At 54.4% G+C, this 24,355-nt stretch overlaps 1 protein-coding gene across 2 annotated transcripts in view; it reads right to left on the reverse strand.

Moving 5' to 3' along the window:
• The window catches only part of ITSN1 (intersectin 1), a 159,719-nt gene that overhangs the window by 32,935 nt on the left and 102,429 nt on the right, over positions 1-24,355 (reverse strand). For both annotated transcript variants that reach the window (XM_044913500.1, XM_044913508.1), the window contains 2 exons: positions 6,897-7,018; positions 5,030-5,136 (listed from right to left, as the gene is read on the reverse strand). In XM_044913500.1, the coding sequence (XP_044769435.1) occupies positions 5,030-5,136; positions 6,897-7,018 (229 nt within the window). The remainder of the gene's footprint in view (positions 1-5,029; positions 5,137-6,896; positions 7,019-24,355) is intronic.

Below are 24,355 nucleotides of genomic sequence, written 5' to 3' on the forward strand. Positions count from 1 at the left end.
GGTGGATGGATGGGTGGATGGATGGATGGGTGGGTGGTGGATGGATGGGTGGATGGGCGGGTGGGTGGATGGATGGATGGATGGATGGGTGAATGGATGGGTGGATGGATGGAACAGAATGGTATGATATATGATTTTAACATAAAGTTGGGAAGTTCTTACTCTAAATTCCTTTGGCTACTTTCATGGCCACGCTGGAGAAGCCCTGAGGTAAGGATATGGCTCTGTAAGAATTCCAAGGAAGCTCTGCAATATTAGCATTAGGCTTTAAAAACTTGAGACCAGTTTACCTTCTCTCTCCTACACATTTGGCTAAAGAAAAATCTTTGGGCTGGGCAAACAAGTCCAGGAGAGAAATCTGAAGGGCAGTAAGTTAGGTGGTCTGAACAATTAGTAATTCCACCTCAAGCAGATGCCCTCATATGGAGAGGCACTGGTCAGCACTGGCTGCTTGGTGTGTGAGGGGGGGCCACTGATACCCTCAGGATGGCCAAATGGCCATCGCTCATTGAGGGGGTTGGTATGGAATGTTTCCCAACATGTAGAAATTTGCTCAAGGGTGATGTCACCCCCAATTACCCAATTATGGGGGACCAGAGCCCTGCATAACCACGTTATAAACTTGCTATGGATGGAAACAGGAAGAAATTCCATCGTTCCATCATTTTCGTATTAGGAGCAGCAAAACAATCTTTCTCTAAGAGAATAAAAGTACCCCACCCTGCTGCCCCACTTTTAAAAAAATCATGGAGGAGACAAGGGAAAGAAGAAAGAGCACACGCAAATGGCCATTGTCTTGAAGAGGTTAAACCAGTGCCTGGGTTCTGGAAGAACTCATCCAGAACACACTCAACTTATCCAACCAGGGGACAGGCTTACAGTCAGGCCCCGACTATGGACCAGGCACCTGTCAGGTTCCGGGGTGGGTCTCCTCCTGGGATGTTCTGCACAGGCAGGACTTACGATGACTGGGCCCAAATGGGTTTGAAAGGAGGGTGTCACTGGGCTCGGGGGTCACGTGACTCAGTCGCCACAGCTCTGCCCTTTGGTGAGCTGGTTCATAATCTCATCTAAAGGTTTACTGGGTAGGGGCGCCTGGGTGGCTCTGTCGGTTAAGCGGCTGCCTTAGGCTCAGGTCATGATCCTGGGCTCCTGGGATTGAGCCCCATGTCAGGCTCTCCGCTCAGTAGGGAGCCTGCTTCTCCCTCTCCCTCTGCCCCTCCTCCTGCTGGTGCGCTCTCTCTCTCTCTCAAATAAATAAAAAATAATATCTTTGAAAAAAATAAAGGTTTACTGGGTCAAGGCCTTGAACTGCCATGGTAATCGATCAGCTAATGAACATTTCCAAGAGTCCTCAGCTGTTTGCTGGATGAATGAGAGCTCCTGACCCTCTGGAGTCCAAGAGCTAGCATGTATTCATACGTCCCAGGTGTCAAACCCTTTTCTGCATACATTGCTTATTCTCCCTCCTGGCTGTTGGCACACCTGAGGCGCGTGGAAACTGAGTCACCCGACCAAACTCACACAGCTGGTACTGACAGAGGGGGTTCTCGACCCCAGGCGGTGTGACCCGGGAGCTCGGGGTCTGTAAGCACTGAGCCTGGGACAACAGGCCCAGCACCCAGACCTGCCTCCACGCCTGAGCCGCTCCACGCGGGCCCTGTCCTTCCCCCAGAAGGAGGCCATCTCGACTTCTCTCTGTGCGTCCCGCGGCCCTCTTCTCCTCTCCCTGCCACCGCTCCTGGCGTCCCCTCCAGGACCAGCCTCTCCCTCCCGCCCCCCCCGCAAAGTTCCCTCCTGTCTCCCCACCCTGTCTCCACCCCCGAGATGGGTTTGTTACTCTTTATTTTTGTTTTCTGCTCAAAATAAAAGTATATCTATCTTCAGTTAAAAAGAAGGTCAAATACTTTATGTTTAAGGAAAACTTTTCTTTTCTTTTTTTTTTTTTTTTGAGAAGCTCCTTCATTTTCCTCCAAGCAAGGAGGCAGGAGAGGATGTTGACTAAACACAAACAGTTCCCAGCACCTGGGTTTGCGCGGCCCTACGTCTCATCTGCGTCCCTTCTGCTGTCACTCCTGATGGCTGTGTATGAGGGGCCTGTGCCTGCTCTTAATGTGAAAAGGTTCTAGATCTTTCTGCCCTACTCTTCTTCTTAAAAGCAAATTTCACAGCTCTCCACTCACCAGGAAGAGCGAATCATCCGTTCTAACCTCCAACCATAGTAGGAAGTCCCTATGCCCAGTTAACACCCCTTTATTTTCACTTCTTTTATTTCTTCTTTATCTGTTTCCTAAATCCCAGCTCCTCCCCATTCCCACCCCAAGTACAAGTCACTGGCCCTTGGATCAGGAGTGACAGACAGGCGTCGGCTCACTAGTGACCTTCCAGGGAGTGCTGCCTTCAATCCTCTTTATCCGAAAATGCCTTCCTCTTCCAGCCTGCAAGGATCCCTAAAATCTCCCTATCACTGGGGTGATTCCTTTGCACGAGGAAGTTAAGTCTATGTAACGAAGGGATGTAGCAAAACGTTCCCTGTACAGTCTACAAGATGGGTGCTCACCCTATAATCCTTCTCCTTTTTCTGTATGTTTAAAATTTTTCGTAATAGCATATTGACAAGAAAAAAAAAGAAATCAGGTCCCCGGGTAGCTCCTATTAAATATTTCATCTAGAATAGGAAGACATTGGTTCACCCAGACGAACTCTCAGGTCATCAGAGGAAGGGGCCGGAGCGCAGGGACACCAAGCTGGAAGGCGGGGCTGTCCCCCCTGGTAGGTTTGACAGGACTGCCAGTGCGCCCGGACCACGGCTGGCCTCGCTCCTCAGAGCCCCGCATGCTCGACAAGGCAGGCACCATGACTGCAGTTTTACAGGCCCCGAAACAAGGGGTCCAAGAGTTCATCTGCCCAAGGAAACTGCCCAGAACAAGTTAGAAGGTGCTGGAACCCCGGACAAAAACTTAGGACATTTGCCTCCTGGTTCCACGTTCTTTCCATCAGGGGCAGGACTGGTGGGAACCCCCAGTGGGTGATCCACAGAGCAGCCCGGGGCACAAGCTTGCCTGCTGTGTGACTTCAACAAGTCACTTGCCCTCTCTGAGCCTGGCTTCCCCAGCTGAAACAGCACTCCAGGTTCCACTTCCGGGGCTGGGGAGCACATCCACGCTAACAGGGGGAAGGAGTGCGCGAGCCTGGCCGTGACAGAGCTCGAGGAAGGGGCTTCTGCTTCCTTGCCAGGACAGGGGGGAGGGTGAGATGGGGGGACAGCAGGAAGGTATGGGGAGCAGTGCGGCAGCACATTCCCGACGGGCGGCAGGGGCCACTTGGGAACATCAGACACACCTGCCACCGCCCCGCCCCCCACTGATGGCCGCCCAAGGAGAGGGGGTTCACCTGTAGGTATATTTCCAACAGAAAACTCTTGTGTCTATTTTGAAACAACTTGTCTCCAGCCCTTTAGGTTCAGCACATGTAGGTTCCGGCCTTAACCAGCCCGCTTGCCCCAGGTGATAGGACAGCCCCTCTCCAAGGCCAGGGGGCTGAGCCCAGCACTTACGATGGCCAGGTGTGTGTCATCTAAAGACCCCGCAATAATCACCCTACACAGGAGGTACGCTTATCATCCCCATTTTACAGATGAGGACACCGAGGCCCGGAGAACGTAAGTGACTCGCCCAAAGACACAGCCAGCAGGGCAAAGAGCAAGGTGTGAGCCCAAGCGTCTGACCCATAGCCACGCTCAGAAGCTTCCAAACAGCACTGTGCTCGAGGAGGAGGATGGAAATGCTTTCTCAAAGCACCCCTGGGGGTCATCTCTGAGTATTTGCTTTCCAGAACATAGAGAAAGCAGATGTCGTATTTTTACTTTACCTCCACTGCTCTCTCCATCCCCCAACCGCTCCCGAACACACACTCAGGAGAAGTGGAGACCTGAAATTACTCTATAAAAACAAGGGCTCACGGGCGCCTGGGTGGCTCAGTTGGTTAAGCGACTGCCTTCGGCTCAGGTCATGATCCTGGAGTCCCTGGATCGAGTCCCGCATTGGGCTCCCTGCTCGGCAGGGAGTCTGCTTCTCCCTCTGACCCTCCTCCCTCTCATGCTCTCTGTATCTCATTCTCTCTGTCTCAAATAAATAAATAAAATCTTTAAAAAAAAAAAAAAAAAAAAAAACCAGGGCCCCCCCTTAGGAAATCGCCCCTTCCTAATCACATGAAGGTAGAGCTCAGGAAGGGGCGCCAGCTACCCGGGGCTGCGCTGCACTCTTGGTCCCGGCAGAGGGTGGCCCATCCTCCCCACCGGCTGGACCACCATGGACCTACTCTGCGTTCTTAGCAAGTCATGTTCCAAAGTATGGCCTGCTGGGCCCAGATCTGGGAGGTTCATTTTAGAACTGGAAGGGGCCTTTGTGATGACATAATCCAGGCCCCTCACTGGACAGCAGGGGACACGGAGGCTTGAAGAGGCAGGGCAGGGAGCTGGGCTCCAAACCCAGGGCTCCTGACTCCCAGCCCAGGGTCTCCTCCCTGCAGCCGACTCTGGAAACTGCAATGGGAATAAAATACCAACGGCTCAGGCAGGCTTCTCGGAGCTTGAGCCTGAGGAAACGCTGACCGTGGGCAGCAAATGCTCCAACCCTTTTCCATCCACAGGAGCCAAGAATGTCCCAAGAGAACAACATGTGCCCCGGGGACCCCGGGTCTGCAGGCGGGCAAGTGCAGAGCTGGCCCAGGCCCCCCAGGAGGGAGCCAGGGCCGGCGGGGGTCCGCCGATCTGCAGACTCTAGACCTGCCGTGAAAGCAGGAACTTGGTGATTGACTCTGCAATGCCAGACTGGGGGTGTTTCTGGAAAGCATCGGGGCGACAAGGAGCCACGGTGCTTGTGAGTGGAAAGGAGCGGAAGAGGCGGAAAGAAACATGGGGTGGCATGCACAGGGGACACGCGGACGAAGCCACACAGAGGTGCTAGTGTGTGAGAGCCGGGGGGCAGGGAGCGCGAAGCAAGGCCGGGGTTAGGGGAGAGAGGCTTACTTCAGTAGTTTGATATTACACATAATCAGCTCCTTCCAGTTAACAAAAATCATAGCACCCTCTTTCTCCGTCAGCAGCTCACACTCCATCAGGGGTTTCTGAAAGATCTACAGGTGCAGAAAATGAAGTGGTTCAGAAAGCAAACAGTTAGCTCACAACTCGAGCACAACGCACGCAGCTCTGTTCCACGCATGGAAGGGCCCGCAGGCAGCTGCGCCTTCCAGCAGCATCTGCAGCAGATGGCCCCTCCTCTGCCTGAGCCGCTGGGGGGGCCCCCATCAGGTCTGCCCTGTTTGAGGGGGGAGGCCAGCTGAACTCTCGAGGCTGGGCCTTCCCTCCCCCAGGACAAAGCCGAGAGGCCTGTGCAAGGTCCCGAACACTCTTCCCTGCCCACGGTGGGGGATGGGCATGGCCGGGAAAAGTCGGGGCTTCAAGATGCACGTGGGTGTGCATGCTCGCTTCATGCTCGCCTGCAGCATCTGCTCCCCAGACAAGCCTTGGGCATCCCGAGGGGAGCAGCCATAAGCAGCGGGGCCTCCAACAGGGAGCCTGGGTGGGGGCTTCTGGCCCCGGCTGGGCCGGTGTAGGGACTGGCTGCGGGAAAGAAAGGAGCCTGCCCAGGCTCCAAGCTCCGTGTGGTTGGGTGACTCAGGGTAAATCACAGCTCTCTGCCCAGCCCCACGTGGGGAGCCCAGGCCTCCAAAGAGGTCATTATCTAGCACCGGAGGCACGGGGCGCTTCGGAAGATTCTTTAGAGATGGGACAGCCTATTGTTGACATAAACGTGGCCGGGCTCAGGCTGATCGCTGGGAGCCCTACTCTTCGTGAGTTCTTAAGCCGACATGGAACCCGGCATATACCAGACCACTGCACAAAAGTGCCACGTCTAAGGGGGCGACACTCACATCCTAGACATCCAAGATTGTATATTTAGGGACGCTCATGTGTCTTGAGGAGCGGGCACCTTTTTTGAGTGTGCATCAACACTTCCTAGGCATGAATGGTGGCCTCCTGGAGCCAAAATCTATCCTGCCTTCTGTACTCATTCAACACGGGGCAGCTGAGCGGTGACTTCCTGGGTGTAAGACTGTCCAAGGAGATGGTTGCACAACTGTTAGGTGGTGGGAGGTGGGGAGGGGGCAGGAGTTTCAAAACTATTACAGTACTTTTCAAACTGTACAGTGACCCTGACATCCAGCTCTGCAAACCCCTGTTTGCCAATATGGCCACCTCCCATGAGTATGGACCAAAGGCTTCTTGAAAAGCAGGGGTCCCCAACTCTGCATCTCCCCAGCCTTCTAGACCAAGTGGCCCAGGCCTTTCGACAGCTACCTGGGAGGAGAGACAAAACGAGGAGTCATCCAGGACATGGGGGGTGGGGCATGGGGACCTGCAAGGAAACATCTTCGTCCTCAGCAACGGATTTTCCTCAGGGGTAATATGTACCGCTAGGAATAACTTGAGATATCGGCCGGATTGGCAGCGATTTTCAGATGCCAACCCTGAGGGCCGGGAGACCACGGGACCTGCTCAAAGGCATCAACTAGCTGGCAGCTGAGCCATTGCTTCTCTAGACTCTCAATCCCTGCCCATGTGTCTCCTTCCATACACCTCCTCACGGACTCATTCATCCCTTGGCACGAGCCATCTCTGCCCACATATAGGGATGACTCAGAGGGCCACGGATGACAGTCCAACCGTCTTCTCTTGGGTATGAATCTCCTATGTGGTTTACCATCCAGATGCTCCCCACGCATCAGAAAATTTCTCAGGCTGAGAATCAGGAGGCCGTCCTCCTTCACTGAGCAGCACCCCCTACCCTCTGCCAGTGCCCCCCAGCACTCCCGGCACCCACCGCTGCCATTACCTCTGTGACCAACTGCAGGTCATTGACATAGTTCTCCTCTGTGACAATGAGTTCATGGATGTATCCTTGTCGCTTTCTCTCGGTTGGGGTCAACATATCCAAGAGGTGTAAGTCTGAACACCCTGGAAAACACAACCGTCGGGACATTTCAGTCCAAGTCTGGGGAAGCCCATACAGCTTCTCAGTGAAGAGCCCCAGGGCCCCATGCCTGCTGGCCCCTGTGGTCTCACTCTAGCTGGGCACTGTTAGGGGTTGAAGTGTGTCCCCTAAAAATACACAGGAAAGTTCTAACCCTCGGTACCTGTGAATGTGACCTTATTTGGAAATAGGGTTTCTGCAGATATAATCAAATTAAGATGAAGTCACACTCAATTAGGGTGGGCCCTAATCCAATATGACTGGTGTCCTTAGAAGGAGATATCCAGGGGCGTCCAACTGTTGGTTTTCGGCTCAGGTCATGATCTCAGGGTGGTGAGATCAAGTCCCACGTCAGGCTCCGCGCTCAGCGCAGAATCTGCTTAAGATTCTCTCTCCCTCTGCCCCTCCCCCTGCTTGCTCTCTTTCTCTCTCAAATAAAATAAATAAATAAAATCTTTTTAAAAAAGAGGAAGAAGAAGACATACAGAGACAGACAGAAAGAAGGCCATGTGGCGACACAGGCAAGGACTGGGGTGAAGCAGCTACAAGCCAAGGAACGCCAAGGTTGCTAGCAGCCATCAGAAGCTACGAGAAACGCATGGAAAAAAAATCGCCCCTAAAATCCTCCAGAGGAACGTGGCTCTACCCAACACCTTGATTTTGCGCTCATCTCCAAAACTGTGAGAAAATAAATCTCCATTGTTGTAAGCCACCCCGCTTGTGGCCGTTTGTTGCAGTAACCCCAGCAGACTCATATGAGTGGCACGTTCCTGCTTCCTCCAGGCCGGTAAAATAATGTCGAGAGGAGACTAAGTAGCAGCGGGCCGGTATGTCCTGAGGGCTCTCACCATGCCAGGCGCTGTCCAAGTACGTGGACAGCTGTGCTTAAGGCTCACACAGATACTGTAATCATCAGCATTTTACACACAGGGACACGGAGGTTTAGACAGGTTGACCCGCCCAAGGTGTCTCAGGGGGGTGGTGGCCGAGAGCCGAACCTGACACTTTGAGACCAGAAACTGGGCTTGACCCCAGACCACTGCTGTTGGGTCCAAGCTACAGGAGGGCATCAGGTTATCCTGAGGTTGGATTTTGGAGGATGAAGGGGCTGTGCTGAGGCTCCTGATGGGCGTGGGGACAGGGCAGATCGGTGTGGAGCGCATTCAGACAGCGCCGTGTAAACTTGGAGCCAGGCTGCTGCCCTGCGCCCCTAGGAGCCGAGCAGCAAGGCTGCAGGTGGACAGGGAAACCCCTCCAGCGGCTGGCAGCTGGGCCATCTGTGGCCCCAGGTGCCCAAGGGAAGGGGCTCTGTTGACCTTGCAGGGGGCACACACAGGAGACGGTGCCCGCCCTCGCCTCTGCTCACCTGGCTGGTCATTTCGGGTTTTGTTTGCATCGAATGTTCTCAGGTTATCAGCAGAAGCTGCCTGGTGACACAGATACAGCGGGATGAAGCGCGGGAAGCTCCGTTCCCGGGGGGCGCCCCTCATACAGGCCTGGACCCCCCTGTTCCAGGCCAGTGGGCTCTCCTCTCCTTTTTATGAGGGGTTCTTCGTTTAATCACAAAAAGCCCAGATTTGTCCAACAGACTGAGAGGTGTCCTGGATGTGGGTGGGAGTGGGAGCACAGAGTGCCAGCCACTTGCTGTTCGCATACCATCTTCCCACAAGGGGGCGCGACAGAGCACGATGTGTAAACCCGGTGGCCACCAGGGGTTCTCAGAGTCCCCAGACCCGTGGTAGCAGCACCAGGGAACTTGTCAGAAATCAAATTATCAGGCCCCTGCGGAACAGACGACCTGGAGTTGGGGCCCAGGAATCTAACGCAACAAGCTCTCCAGGTGATTTTTTTTTTGTTTTAGGCAAACTAAAACTTGGGAAGCTTGCTCTGGGCTGTCAGGGGTTTCTCCGAGTTTCCATCTTCCCCCTCGGTAGTCAATATGCTGGAAGCTTCTGCAAATAGAATGATCCCTCTGGGGGCGAATGACATCACTGAGTTCTCACCGAATGTTTGCGCCAGAGATTAACTCCAAGTCTGGGTGCTTCCAGTGCTCAGTCTTGTCCCCTACCCTGGCCAAAGGCCCTTTCTAGAATGCCGTTGCTTCTCTTCCTGGAACAGGACAGTTCTGGGATGAGCAGGCAGATGGATGCTGGGAAAGCAGCAGGGATGAGCCATCCTTACATTAATACTCTCCATGCCCATCCATCTAAGACCTCACTGAAAGCCACGGCAGCCAGGCCAAGCTGTCATTCCACGGGGGCCATGGCAGCCAGGCCACGCTGTCATTCCACGGGGGCCACGAGCGGAGCATAAACCACGGGGCGGGTCTGCAAATGAATCTGGAACCTGGACCCTCTGCTCAGCCCCCAGCCTGGCCCAGCTGTTCTTGGGACATTGGCTGTGCTTTATTAGAACAACTGCTTCCACAGCGAACTCTCGGGAGGGAAGCAAGTCCTGATCGCTCACTCTTGTCCCTTCAGCCACCCTCTGCCCAGCTGTGTGAGCTTCGGCTTCTGGGAAGTAGAGCGATGCCCCCAATTTCTTTGGCTTTCGTGAGGAAAGCCCCCCGGGAAACACCCTTCAGCTCGGGAGGAAACATCTCATGCCTGCCCTGTTCTCACCAGACCTTCCTGTTAGTGAGTCAAGGAGCCCAGGGGCAAGGCCATTTCTTGTTACAGGACAGAATACTGTCCTTGCATGGCAGGGACTTGGGTGATGAGCTGCTCACGGAGCAGAGTCTCCCCTAGAATGTGCAGGACATTGCTTTCTGCGGGAATATTAGAATATTGTTTAGAGCTGGGGTTCTAAGACTCATCCCACAAACACTGTGCAATGAGGTATGCAGGGATACAAACATCGGGCTCGTGGTGGACCCCGGTTGGACAGTCTGCCGAACGTCCCCTTAGGTCACAGTTTCCCTTGGAAGCTATCACGGATGCTATAAACTCTGGCCCCTGAAAACCCATGTGTATGACACACACAACATACACACACATTTTGCACACAATTTTACAAGGTTCACAGGCTCTCTTGAAGCTTGTTCGGGGATCTCATTCATTCATTCATTCGACAAATATTTACTGAGGTTCCATCATGAGTCTGGCACCAGCTGATGGGTGCTGAGGATTCGCCATGAAAGAGGAGAAATGCCTGCCCTCCAGAGCACATGGCTAAGAACCTTGGGGTCCTCAGCTGGGGGTGGTACTACTCCCCATAGGCTGAAGGTGGTACTGACCCCCCCCACCAAATTGAGGCTCCTACTGCCTTCACCCACACCCCCAGGCTGAGAATGCATTCTTGGTTGTCGTAATGACCGGAGGTGATGGCTGGGATTGGGTGGGCTGGACCAGAGCTGCTAGATGTCCTGCAATATACAGGACAGAGAATTGCCTGCCCCGATGTCAACAGCCCCCCACTGAGAAACGCTGACATTACTGGAAACTGACAATGGGACCGGGACTACCCTCTGCAGCAAGGATGGTGCAAGCGACCAGCAGGAATCAGAAACGAGGATCCAGGAAGACACCTAACAGGAAATGGCTTGCTCTGGATTTCAGAAGTTCTTCAGCGTCTTCAAGTTTTACACGGTTTTGAAAAAGCTCAGAGCCAAAGCAACAGCAAAAGGTCTAGTGGGGGAACGAGGCCATCAGTCCAAGAATCCCAGGTGCTGGGGCCAGTTTGGGGTGCACTGGAGGTCTATTACACATGGGAGGGTGGTGGGCATGAGGAGGCCGCATGGCGTCCCACTCCGGGCAGCTCCGGCCTTCTGGTCATCCACCCTGCAGACCCACGTCAGAGCTGATGGAGCTGAGAGATGCCGTGTGACTCTGTGCTGCTTGTCCCAACAAGTTCCACCCCACGCTGCCCACCTACCAGCGTGCCTGGAGACAAGAGGAGGGCTCAGGTGGCCTCTCCAGGCCCCAGCATGCAAAGAAAAGCAAAGATATTTCGGGGAGATTTGTCTCAGCATTATAAGCCAACACTGTTGGCTTTGAATCGTCTTTTTAGCTACTGAACTGACCCGTAGGATGCTGTTTTGAAAATTCTTACTGGTGGGTGCCAGACCAAGAGAACCATTACAGACCTAAAATAGGCACTTTGAACTAAAAAACATCCTTTCTTTGAAAATGTAATATTTAGAAAAACAAACGAGTTTAAAAACTCCATTATTCAGAGCAGGGTAAATGGAAAAGACATTTCAAATAAAAGAGTTTTCTTTAAGGGTGGAGGGACATGGTCCTTCTCTCCTTTGGGAACCAGGATAAACATGGTTCGCTGGCTCCCTTTCCCGGTGAAAAATGAAAGGATAAAGTACAGCAAATAACTTTTCACGGACATCTCGGTGTGATGAAGGGATTCTTAGAACTAGCCATAATCCACTCACAGCTGAAATAATATTGCAAGTGACTCCAGGCAGTTAAAAATGATCCCCAATTACAGCCCACATAAAATTCCTAATCTATGTGCTGTCCCTTATAATCTTGTGGAGTGAGACACATTTACAAAATGGAGAGAGCCATGATACCCCTTTGGAAGGATTTGAGTCTGGGGTACTGGAACGAATACGGGAAAATCTTACCCAAAAAGGTCATCTTGTCCCCTCAATTGGAAAATGTTCCTATGAACAGCATTGTCTAAATAAATTGCTTTATTACCAAAGTAATACATAAACACAGGCTTAATGTAAACAGTTCAAAGGATACAGAAGTACTTAGAGTAAAACCTGAGAATCACCCCTCTCCACATCCCCACCATTCTACTTCCTTTCCCAACAAGGTCCCTAATTTAAAAAAACCAAACCAGCCCCCACAGCAAGCTGGCCCCTGGGCAAAGCAAATAAACAGGCTTTGTTCCTGTTATGAACGGGCCAAGATATACTATAAGATGGTCAATAAATATTTATTAAGTTCCTATGAAGTCCAAGAGACACAGAAATGAGCAAGATAATGTCCTTGTCCTCAAGGAAACTCACAGCCCGGAGGGAGACTCGACATGAAAACTAAACTTAAAATAGCAGGCAACAGAGACTGGGCCTGTAGGCCGCGGGGATGGTGGAGTCTAGGACTCAGAGAAGTAGACGCTCCTCGCTCCTCATCCCGAGGGAGGAAGGCTCCTCGAGGAGGGGGTGGGGGGGCCCCGTATCAGGGAGGATGGGGCCATTATGTTGGGGGTGTCAGGCCAGCATGCCAGGTAAATGCAGAGACACTGTGGGAGATAAGGTGGGAAGTGGGAAGAGGATAAGGTGGGAGGTGAGGTCATGATGCCAGAGGGCCCAGGTGAGAAATCTGGGTACCACTCAGCCATATGGAAACTCAGGCAATGGTTTTTCATCTTTAAGGGAAAGGCTATAGACCAATGTCTCTGGGGACATGCCACCCAAATCCTCTGGCTACATGGCCCCGCTCCCCAGGATACACACTGGAGCTGGAGATCCCATCTCTCCTGAAGGCTTCTCCAGGCTTGGCCTGAATGTAGGACACGGGAGCCTCATGGGTCCTGGTGTCTCCTGCCAGGTGAGCCCACGACCCCCAAGGCTACACTGGATTTTTTCTGGGAAAATGAATCTACCTGTGCTGCCTTCAACCCCCTGGCCAGAATGGCACACATGGGTGGTTCATCCCATAGGAAAGGCCACAGCGGATGTGCCATAGAGGAGGGCTCTCTGGTCAGAGCGCTTCGTCCTCCACCTGCAGCTGACCGCCCCCCACAACCCCCACCCCATTCTCTCAGCTGTGAACTTGTCTGTCCCCGCCGTGTGCTGTGCCTGGAGCTGGGGCTTGGGGATGAATGAGGCGAGCGGGGTCCTTGTCCTCGGGGAGCCTCGGTCTGCTAGAGGCTCGGGCAGCCCATCCAGGCGCTGTTCTTGCCGAAGGACAGCTTCCTTGCAGAGGCGCCCCTGGAAGCTGCCGGCCCTCAAGACCTCGGAGCTGAAGTCCCTGAGACTAGATTTCCATGGGGGTCTAGAGAAGCTGGGGGGGCATGGGGACCTGTGGGGGGGGGCGGCGGGGGGGTGCCCCCTGATGGCACTAAAGCCCAGGCCGCCCTGTCCAGCCTGTCTTGGGGAACCACCAGCTCCCTCTGGGGGTTTCCACCCGGCCACACTCAGTATAACCCAGCAGCTTCAAAAGTACCAACGTGGCTTCCAGATAAAGCGTTCTCCCAAGAAGGGGGCTCCGGTCTACGTGGGCTGCCAGGCAGTTTCGTGACGACTGAGAATTTGCAAAAATCAAATTACTCTCGGGGTTCAGGTCTCTCTCAATTTGCCATAAAGGAGAATATTGGTAGCTTTGTAATGAAAGGCAGAACACTCGTGGCTTTAGAGCCAATGCCGAATCCCTGGCGTGGCGTCAAGTGGCCCACGGCATGCGCTTGTCAGCTCATTCCTGGCCCCGGTTCTGTTACCCCCAGCCTTTGTTGTCTCTCCTTCCTGAGCTCCTGCTTTCTTTTTTGTTTGTTTGTTTTGTTCTGGGTTTTTAGAAGATTTTATTTTTAAGTAATCTCCACGCCCACATGGGGGGCTCGAACCCACAACCCTGGGATCGAGTCGCACGCTCCACTGAGCCGGCCGCCCGCCCCCTGAGCTCCTGCTTTTGATGTGTGCTACCCCGCAGTATCCCAGGGGCCCTGAGCAGCGGCCATAGACAAATCCCTTGGATACACAAGGCAAATTGGGGCATTAGAAGGACAAACACATTTTTATTGGAATGTGAGGCAGTAGTTTGGATCAGAGGGACCGGGGAATACGTTCCAGAGGAGCAGGAATTTGAGCTGGACTCTGTCAGGGTGGGAAGGAGGGAGGGAGCCAAGCAGAGGAAGTGGGCAGAGAAAAGGGGAAGGAAGAGTAGGAAGCCTGGAGCCCCGGACCCGGGGGAGGGAGGGGGGACGCAGATGCAGGGGTAACAGGGAGGAAGGAAAGTCACGCTGAATGCTCCCGCGGGCCACACGCTTCCAAGCATCGTTATGTTCGTGACCTCACTGAGTCCTCACCAACCATCCCGTGTGGTAGGTATTGCTGTTAGTTTCCCATTGGACAGACAGGGCGACTGAGGCACAGAGAAGTTAAGTAACTTGCCAAAGCCTTGGTTAATCAACGGCAGAGGGAGTCGTACCCGGGAGCTCCCACTCTGGCCACCATGCCTCCCGCCTTGCTGGGAAGGTGACACATTCGTCCGCTGGAGCTGCTCTAACAAAGTTCCAGGGACTGCGGGGCGGTGGGGGGTGCCTCAGATGAGAGAAATGGAGTCTCCCAGCTCCAGAGGCAGCCAGTCCAAGGTCGAGGTGCCCGCGGGGCTGGTTGCTTCTGAGGCCTCTCTCCTTCGCGGGCAGATGGCCATGTTCTCCTCACACGGCCTTTCCTCGGTACAAAATCGTCCCCCTGGTGACTCTCTGTGTCCAAATCTCCTCTTCTCGTTAAGGACACCAGTCGGATTGGCGTGGGGCCCCCGAAACAGCCTCATCTTAGCTTGATGACCTCATAAAGGGTCCATCTCCACATACAGTCATATTCTGGGGGCCTGGGGGTAAGGGGCTTCAACTCTTCAGTCCGGAGGACGGCGGGAGGACAGTCTGGGGGACACAGGTCAGCCCAGGTGGGGAAGTACAGTCAAGGAGTCTGAACAGCAGGGCGAGATGGCCTTTGGTGGTGGAGCCGGGAGAGGCTTGGGCTGTGCTGCAGAAGAGTCCCGAGGCAGATGCATGGAGGTGCGGTGCGGGCTGTGGCCCCGGAGTCCGGCTGCCGTGGGAATCACCTGCGGGGCTTTTATAAAGCCCTGCATCCCCGCGGTCCCCCGGACCAGTCAAAGCCACCTGGCTGGGGCGCGGCCTGGGCATCCCTAAGTCGTGAAGCTTCCCAATAGCTCCGATGTGCAGCCAAGAGTGAGGACCGCTGCATCAGAGGGAAGCCTGCCCAGAAAGCAAGAAAGGGAGCGAGGCTCAGAAACCAGATCCGTCCAGGCTCCCGTAGCAGGAGAGTTGTCACAAGGCTGGACCGATTCCAGACCGAGGCGGGTCACCATCCAAAGGGAAATGAAGGCTGTGACCCGGAATGCCGTCCCTCCGTCCAGGGCCCGGAGCCCGGACGGCCTCCGACGCCGTGTTCCCGGAGGCCACGCTGCCCCCACCGGACCCCCCACGCTCGGGCCAGAGCTCGGGAGGTCACTCTGCTCAGTGCCCCCGTCGTGTTGACGGGACAGCGGCGGCCAGACAGGCACGGCGACTTCTGCTAGCAGGAATACAGCCTGCGCTCTTGCTGCCTTGGGAGATGGAGACTCGCCAGGAAACCACCAGCTTCTCAAAGAGTGGGCCCAGGGTGGCCCATCCCCACACCCCGCTGCGAGGACGCTCTTGTCCTTGGCGCCCAGGGCTGGCAGGGGTGGGCGGCGGCCAGGATGGGGTCCAGGCAGCTGCATGTCGTCTGAAGAGGACCCTCGGCTGACCAGTCCCAGGACCCACCTCTGGCGGTGTGGAGGCGCAGGCGTGCTCCTCCTCCCAACGGAACTTTCTTCTCGAGGCTCTAAGAAGAGCCTGGTCCCCTGCAGTCTCTCCTAACTTGGCAAACTGACCCCGTGGAACACAAGAGACCACCTGAGCCCGGGACATTTCCTGCTCATTGTCAGCAACTGCATAGATGCGCGCGGGTCCCTGCTTTCATGGAGCTTCCATTCTAGTGGGGGAGACAGAAAACCAGATACACGCATAAATACATCGTAGTTAGGGCGGTTACAAGAACGATGAATGACAATTCTTACGCCTAATAAGCTCACGGCCGGGCCTAGGGTCTCCTCGTGGGAACTGATCTTGTAAGCCACGGTGCCTTCCCAAGCACGGCTTAGGGCAGCGTTCAAGGCCACACGCAGCCCGGGGACTGAAGGCCGGGGGGGGGGGGGCGTCCCCTTGCGGCCTAGCTGGGGGGGAAGGCGCGAGTCCGCGGGACGAGGGGCCTGTCCGCCACGGCTCCTGAGCGACCCCCATGGGCTCGGCACCCCGGGGGCCATGCACGGGTTCAAAGGAGGACCTGGCCTTCGGGCTGGGAAGCCGGGGGGGGTGGGGGGGGATAGGGCGTCCCGCAAAATAAACTGTAGAAGGGGAGCTAAAATCGCTATGGATTAGTGCTGTTCCTGTGTAGATCTTCGTGGGGCGCGGCCTGGCCCCCGGGGGCGCACAGTCTCGTGCGGGGGCTGAGTATCCGTGTGTCTGGGCACCGGTCTCCACCCACTCTGCTTCGCGTGTGGTGAGTAACTAGTGGTTCAGCAAAGGGCTGAGTCGTGGCGAGTCGGTGGTGCCAGGCTGGGCGGTGGGGAAAGGAGGAGGGTGGAGGTGGGAGGACGGAGGTGGGGGAAACGGGGCGGGCTGGGGCCCCCCCATGGCTTCACCGTGACCAAGGCCCCTGCAAGGTGGTGAGGAGATGGCAGTGATGGAGGGGAGGTGTTGGTTGGGTAAGACAAGACAGGCGGTGTGGGGCCAGACAATGGAGGGGTCCACAGACCCAAGCCCACATGCCCCTGAGCCCTGGGGGTGGGGGGGTGGGGGGAGAAAAGGCTCTGGGAGGTTGTCTTGCAATCTCTAAGGTGGGGACCAGTGACGAAAGTGGGCATTTCCACCGTCAGAGCAGAGAGTTTTCAAGAGGGCCGCTTGGAACCCCACTGGACCTCTGTTGGGGGCCATCACGGTTACTTGAAGGTGGCCAAAAGAATGATAGATTGGGATGCTAGCAACCAGCTCTGTAAGGGGCTCAGCCCAGGGCTTCACCTCGTCAAGCATCGGTGTCACCTCCTGCAAGCTAGAGGCCCATGTCCCCTGCACCTGCCACACATTCAGGTGCTAGAATCCCTCGGATGAGAGCAGCCATCTGTGGGTGTTCCATCAGCAACTCAGAGAGGAAGGCGCTGACCAGGGAAGGCCTCCTTGAGCAAGTGACAACTGAGCTACGCTAAAAATCGAGCACCGGAGAAGGGAGCAGCTCAGGCAGGCCTCGGAGCCCAACTACAAGATGTGGGGCCTTAGCACCCGAGGACCGGGAACCCCGGGGTGATGGTGAGCAGAGCAGTTCCATTTTTAAAGTAGCTCTCTGCCCACGGGGTGGAGAAGAGGCTGGAAGACAGGGAGTGTGGACCAGGGACCGGTTAGAAGGCTAGTGGTCCTAACGGGAGGGCAGGAGAAACTCGGTCAACCTCAGGGCCTTTGCACTTGCTATTCCTCAGGCTTAGGACACGTTTCCCCCTGACCTTGGCAGACCTCCACCCCCATGTCACCTCTTCAGAGAGGCCTTCCCATCTGTGATAGTCCTGGCCCTCAGCCCCGCTCTGGCCAGTGTCATCCAGCACTAGCTGAAATGACTGCTTATTTGTCTCCTGATGGTTTCCTCTAGCTCCTACAAGCTGCGTGAGAGCAGGCACCTCGTCTGCTTGTGTTTCCCTGAGCACAGCCCTGTCACCTGGTTCCATGTTCCTTGGCCTCATCAAGGAGTCACCAGGAGATGCAGGTGGGCTAGGCCCCTCCTGGTCTCCCAGGAGCTGTTCTGGCCCTTGACACACAGGGTGGTGGGAGGGGCAGGGGAGAGAGGGGGAGAGGATGGGCAGAGGTACTTCTGCCCCTTGAGGGTGGGGTGGGGTGAGGGTTCCCATCACGAGGGAGACCGTGACAGTGGAGGGTCGTGCTGACGACTCGGGACGTGTGGGATCTCCCCACAGCAGCCTGGGAACAAGGTCATGCCCCACAGAGGAGAGGGGCATCCTGGCTTCACCTTTTCTGCTGCGGCAGATTATAGGGTTCGAGGCATGCTGGAGGCCTGGCATACGGAGCAGACGTATCCCAGACAGAAAGCTCTGGATCCTGAGAGGCACCTCAGGGCGTCCGCGATGGGGCAGGAGAGAACTAATCTCCCAGTCTTCGAGCATGCTGGGGGTGGCTACTCTGGAGACGGCGCTTTGGGGTGGCACCCCCTCGTGACACATGTCCCTTAGCCAAGCTGTACGGTTGCTTAAAAACAAAACCAAAAAGAACGCGCTCCTGGCATGTTTTGGGGCTGAACGTTCCAGGCTTTGCTGGCGAGAGAACACAAGGCCCCGGAATGCAGTGACGAGAAAGAAAGGACCCAGTGGCCCAAGGCATCTGCGGCAGGTTTACTGTGGGGCGCTGCATGGGCCTGCCCACACCGTCCCCAGACGTGACATTTAGAAGCCTTGCACATTCCATTTGCTCTGTCAGCCTCCCTGGCCTCCCTGCCACCAGCCGTGTGAAACACGGGGCGGCTTTTCCCATTTGCCAAGAGTCTGCTGACGAGGCCGTGTGCACGGCGCACTTAGGGAATGGAAGGAAGGTGTGTAGAAAGCTGTTTGCTTCAACCCAGGTGGGCCTCCCACTGGTGGAAGAAAGGGGCCTGGACGTGTGCACGAGTGAACGAGATGTCTGATGGTTTTAAGGAAGCCGTCCAGTCTTTCCTCTCTGAAATCCCTAATCTGCAAAAGCACGTTTTCTGTAACGTCTTAAAATGCACACACCCCTCAGTCTTAAAAAATGCGCACAACCCTCCACGGTCTGGGTTCATTGCAAATAAGCAGGAAGCCAGTAAAGTGGATTCCTTCATGCTTGGGGACCAGGTGCAGATGCCCTTTCTCTCCAAGGCTATTACCTGGTGGGGACTTACTGTCTGCTTGGAGCTATCATTGTCCCTCCGTACGTAAATGAAGAGCCTGAAGCACAACGGGGTTAAGTAACTTGCCCACAATCACACAACCAGTAAGGAGCAGCGCAGGGATTTGAACCCACGCACTGAATCACCACCCTGCATCCCTTCCCAGCGTCTCTAAAAGCCCAGGATACAGTTATGTCAACCCCTCCGCCCCCCACTATCTGCCCGCAGAAGAATATTCCAAAGTCTTAAGAGAAACGGACAGAAATATCCCACTGAACTTGTAAATAAGCTGTCGGTGAATCTGGCGCCAGGTTTTTCTGGCAGAGGCCAGGAATGGAGGTGGAGACGCGATGGCAATCATTCCTGGGGAGGCACGACGGGCGTCTCCGGCAAGCCCGTGTCTTCAGCGAATCCCGCAGTCGGGCTGAGAGGACCAGAAAGGCGGAGGAGGCTGCGCACCGAGCAGGTGCCATAATGTGCTGGAGTCTGGCAGCGGCCCCCACCCCCAGCTGGGAGCGAACCACACACGGAAGAGGAAGCCACTCTCCGTCTTGCCACAGCGGTAGCAGTGACTGTGTGAGGCGCCTGCCTCGGAGGGGCTGCTGGCCTCACGCGGTACAAGCCAGGGGGTCTGGGAGCCGCCTTGGAGAACATCACTGTAGCTCCCAGAGCCTCGGCAAGTGCCCACCCTTCTCCAAGATCCGGACTTCATGGAACCATCCGTGGGGAGCACCTTGCATGCACACACACACACACTTCACGCAACAATCCACGGGGAGCATCACTGCACACACACGCATGCACGCACACACACTCTTCATGGAACAATCCACGGGGAGCACCTCTACGTGCACACGCACACTTCAGGCAACAATCCACAGGGAGCATCGCTGCACACACATGCATGCACGCACGCACACACACTCTTCATGGAACAATCCACGGGGAGCATCTCTGCAAGGGCGCGCACACACACACACACACACACTTCATGGAGCAATCCATGGGGAGCACCCCTGCATGCACACACACTTCACGGAACAACCCACAGGGAGCATCTCTACACACACACACTTCATGGAACAATCCACGGGGAGCATCTCTGCACGCACACACACTTCAGGGAACAATCTACGGGGAGCATCTCTGGGCACACACACACACATATGCCCATACACACACACTTCATGCAACAATCCACGGGGAGCATCGCTGCACACACACACACACGCATGCATGCATGCACACACACACACACTCTTCATGGAACAATCCACGGGGAGCAGCTCTGTGCGCACACACACACACATATACATACTTCATGGAACAACCCGTGGGGAGCATCTCTACACACACACACGCTTCAAGGAACAATCCATGGGGAGCACCTCTGCACGCACACACACACACACTTCACGGAACAATCCACAGGGAGCATCTCTACACACACACACACTTCATGGAATAATCCACAGGGAGCATCTCTGTGCGCACACACACGCACACACACACTTCAAGCAACAACCCACAGGGAGCATCTCTGCACACACACACTTCATGGAACAATCCACGGGGAGCATCTCTGCACACACACACACACACACCACCACGATGACCACCACCACCACTTTCTTGGCGGGGCCTGGAGTGCGACGAGTGGACCCAGTGTGCCTGCGTGTGAGTCACAGGGACCAAGAGGGGAAGGGACAGCACAAGACGAAGAAGGGGACACCAGGGGAATCGAGTTGTTCAACTCTGACTGAGAATGGGCTCCTTGATGAGAAAGGGCAGATAGAGCACCTCCCCTGCCAACTCACTCAGGAGAAACCACGTGAAGAGGAGGACCTGCCCAACTTTAAAAAACGAGGGGCCGAGTCAAAGGAAGGGACACTTCCTCTTTCGAGGCTTGCACCATCACTCTGACCCTCGGGGCCCTGCAGGTGTGGGGACGGCAGCTGTCGGCCGCGGCCAGAATCTTCTACAGCATGATGTGTCTGCTTTCAGACTGCACCCCGACCTCACCATCCCACCCAGTGTTACCAAGCTAAAGACAGAGGCATTTAAGTCCCCTGGAAATCACCGTCCCCGTCGGTGTTTGCACGTGTGCGCGCGCGCACACACACACACACATAATCTGTGGACAGCTTAAAACAATAACCTGGTAGCTCCTGAGAGGTCGTGTGCTTAACCCCACATCGCCCTGATATAGTCTTATAGTGGATTCTCACTTTTTATAAATAAAATCTTTACGGATTTTTTTGTGAATCAAGTCCTATCACTTAAAAATGCCTGCGAAGGGGCACCTGGGTGGCTCAGCTCAGGTCAGGATCTCAGGGTCCTGGGATCGAGCCCCGCGTCAGGCTCCCTGCTCAGCGGGGAGCCTGCTTCTCCCTTTCCCTCTGCCTCTCCCCCTGCTTGGGCTCTCACGCTCTCACTCTCTCACATAAATAAATGAAATCTTTAAAAAAAAAAATGCCTGGGGAGTGTTTAATTTAAAGGATCAAACTTTCTCCCGAGAGATAATGGAATAGCTACACACCAGGAAACAATCTGGAAATCTGGTTTTTCGTGAGTGGAGTTTGCGTAAAGAAAGGCCCAAGAGAACTCTGGTTGACGTGAAACAGTCACATAAAGCTACGATGAACTTTGACCTTATTATGTTCCCCTATCCCACCAGATCCAAAATATCAGACATTTCAAAGAAGATGCTTTTTTTTTTCTTTCCCTGTGCATTTTAGGACTGCTAGCAGTCAATGTAGTTCCCATAAAAATTCTCTTGGGTATTTTTGGAACTAAAAAGAATGAATAGGATTAACTTATAAATTTGCTAGAAGAAAAAAAATGAATATTCACTCTCAGAAAGAATTTTCAGTTGGCCAGGAAGCAGAGCCGTGATTGGGCAGGCCCGTCCGCAGCTGTGATCTGGGTGGGTGCCTCCCTACGCCCCATTTCGGGGGTAGACCCGGCCGGGACGAAGATTGCCACACGCTGACATCCCCCATCCTTAGCCTTCTTCGTAGACCAGATGAGCAAGACCCCAGGAGCAACCTCCTTGCAAGGACACCATTGGTTTTGGGAAACTCACAGCTAAAGGGAAGGAACTGCAGATACACCCTGGTGTCCTCTCTGGGGGTGATGTGGTGCACCAAGAACGGAACCCCAGTGCTTCCTTCTTGTTCATTCATTGCTCAACCCACTCATCCAAACAATATTTCTGAGAACCTAACCTACTCTATGCCAAGGTGATTGTATATTGTATTGAGCAACAGGAATTGCTGTTTTATGGGTGAGAAACAGGAGTACTGGCGATTTCATACGCGTCAACCTACTGTTTAGAGGGTTTTCTTACGCTGGTATTACCAGGTTTTTTTTTTCTCTTCAGATGGGATCAAAAAAGGCGTAGAGAGCCCAGTCACCATCTGCTCCAGGAGTCTGGATCTGCCCGATTCCCTTCCAGAAACTGGGCAGACACCAGTTTCCACCATAGGTGTAATGGTGTAATATTTGTTTACTTTACAAAGGAATGAATCCTTGTTTTATTTTATTTTTTTAAGATTTTATTTATTTATTTGACAGAGAGAGATACAGCGAGAGAGGGAACACAAGCAGGGGGAGTGGGAGAGGGAGAAGCAGGCCTCCCGCCGAGCAGGGAGCCCCATGCGGGGCTCGATCCCAGGACCCCGGGATCATGACCTGAGCCGAAGGCAGCCGCTTAATGACTGAGCCACCCAGGCGCCCCCCAAAGTAGATTTTTATGGGTGGAGTGAAAAGGTCTCACCCACAGAGGTTTCTTTTCTTTTTTTTTTTTTTAAGATTTTATTTATTTATTTGACAGAGACACAGTGAGAGAGGGAACACAAGCAGGGGGAGTGGGAGAGGGAGAAGCAGGCTCCCCGCTGAGCCGGGAGCCCGATGTGGGACTCGATCCCAGGACCCTGGGATCATGACCTGAGCCGAAGGCAGCTGCTTAACAACTGAGCCACCCAGGCGCCCCCTTTCTTTTTTTTTTTTTTAAGATTTTATTTATTTATTTGACAGAGAGAGACACAGCGAGAGAGGGAACACAAGCAGGGGGAGTGGGAGAGGGAGAAGCAGGCTACCCGCTGAGTAGAGAGCCCGATGCCGGGCTCGATCCCAGGACCCCGGGACCATGACCTGAGCCGAAGGCAGACGCTTAACCAACCGAGCCACCCAGGCGCCCCTGAATCCTTGCTTTAGATCAGCTTCTCCCAGACACCCTTTTGTGCAGAGGGGGTCTGGGCTATGGCCCATTGGCCACCGCTCTGTTCCTACAGCTCCTGGGGCCCTGCTCTGCGGCGTGGATAGGCAGCTGGCCTTAGGAAGGCAACTCAAAACCGCAAGAGAAAGGTGGTCTCATCCGTGCTCTCCTCGTCCACATGCCGCTGTACCGAACGTTCACTCACATGACAAATCAACACCAACTATGAAATTAAAATGATTTGAGGACCAGTTATTTTTAACAAACAACTCAAAAAAAAAAAAATCTGACATCTTTAAACTCTGGGGCCAAAGGAGATACCCAGCATGACTTCGCTAATTTAATTAAAAGATGCTTTCCCTCTCTTTTATCCAACAAATTTTTGTTAACCAGATTCTCTGAGAACAGGATTTATACCAAATTGCACCGTTTGGGGAACAGCCAAGAATAAGATCAATTGTAAAATACAGAACCAAGATTCTGGGATATTTTTTATGCTACAGATACAGCGCAGCAACTTATTAAATGATTATGTTTACTCAACAGTAGTTACTGGAACGAACTCAGCCGCCAGCAACGAGGCAACCTTTTGGGCCGTGAACAACCAGGTGAACTCTAACCTCTCAACCTCGGTACTGGTGACCTGTGGGGCCAAATAATCCTCTGGTGTCTGGGGCGCCACTCTGCGTCCTAGCACAGGTAACAGCACCCCCCGCCTCCATCCGCCAGATACCAGCAGCATTCCCCCTGGGTGAGGAGCGCTGGGTCGGACGGATCCCCTCTGATCAAATGCAAACTGAATGATTTGTGAGGGGAAAGAGCAGTGTCCTGGGGAACAATGTATGTCAGCTCTGCCAACCAGCAAGAAGCCTACAGAATGATCGACAGAGAGGGATTGTGGAGAGAGCTCCCACCTTGACAGTGAGTCACTTCCAGCCAAACTCAAGGCTAGAGAAGCAACATTGGCTTACATGGGTGAAGGGGTCCTGGGCAAGAGATGGGGCTCGCTGCCTTGATCCTTGCTCCACAAGTGGGGGGCGGGAGGAAGTTGGAGACGGAGATTTCCCCACCCACCTCTTGACCTTTTTATGTCCTGACATCTGTGCCCAGAAGAGCCATTTCTCTTCCCGGCTGCATCTGGCCCCTACTGCTTATAGGTCTCAGCTTAAGTATCACTTCCTCCCAGAGGGGTTCTCTGCCCCTCTCCCTGCTGCCGCCCTCCCTGCCCCATCTGCTCTGGGCGTCCTTGCATCCATTCCTCCGGCACAGAACTTAGCACCTGACCACACTCACCCCCCCACGTTTACACGGACTGCGGTAGTTTGGTTTCTGCTTGTTCTTCCCATTAGAACACGGACTCCAAGAAGACAGGGACCCTGTCTCTACTGAGAACCCAGTGGGGCACCTCCCCCCCAATTATTTGCTGAGCTGATGAAGGAAATCACTCAACTGAATGGCTCAAGCGCGTGA

This window comes from Neomonachus schauinslandi, chromosome 1, assembly GCF_002201575.2.
Source record: "Neomonachus schauinslandi chromosome 1, ASM220157v2, whole genome shotgun sequence".
In the NCBI taxonomy this organism is placed as follows: domain Eukaryota; kingdom Metazoa; phylum Chordata; class Mammalia; order Carnivora; family Phocidae; genus Neomonachus; species Neomonachus schauinslandi.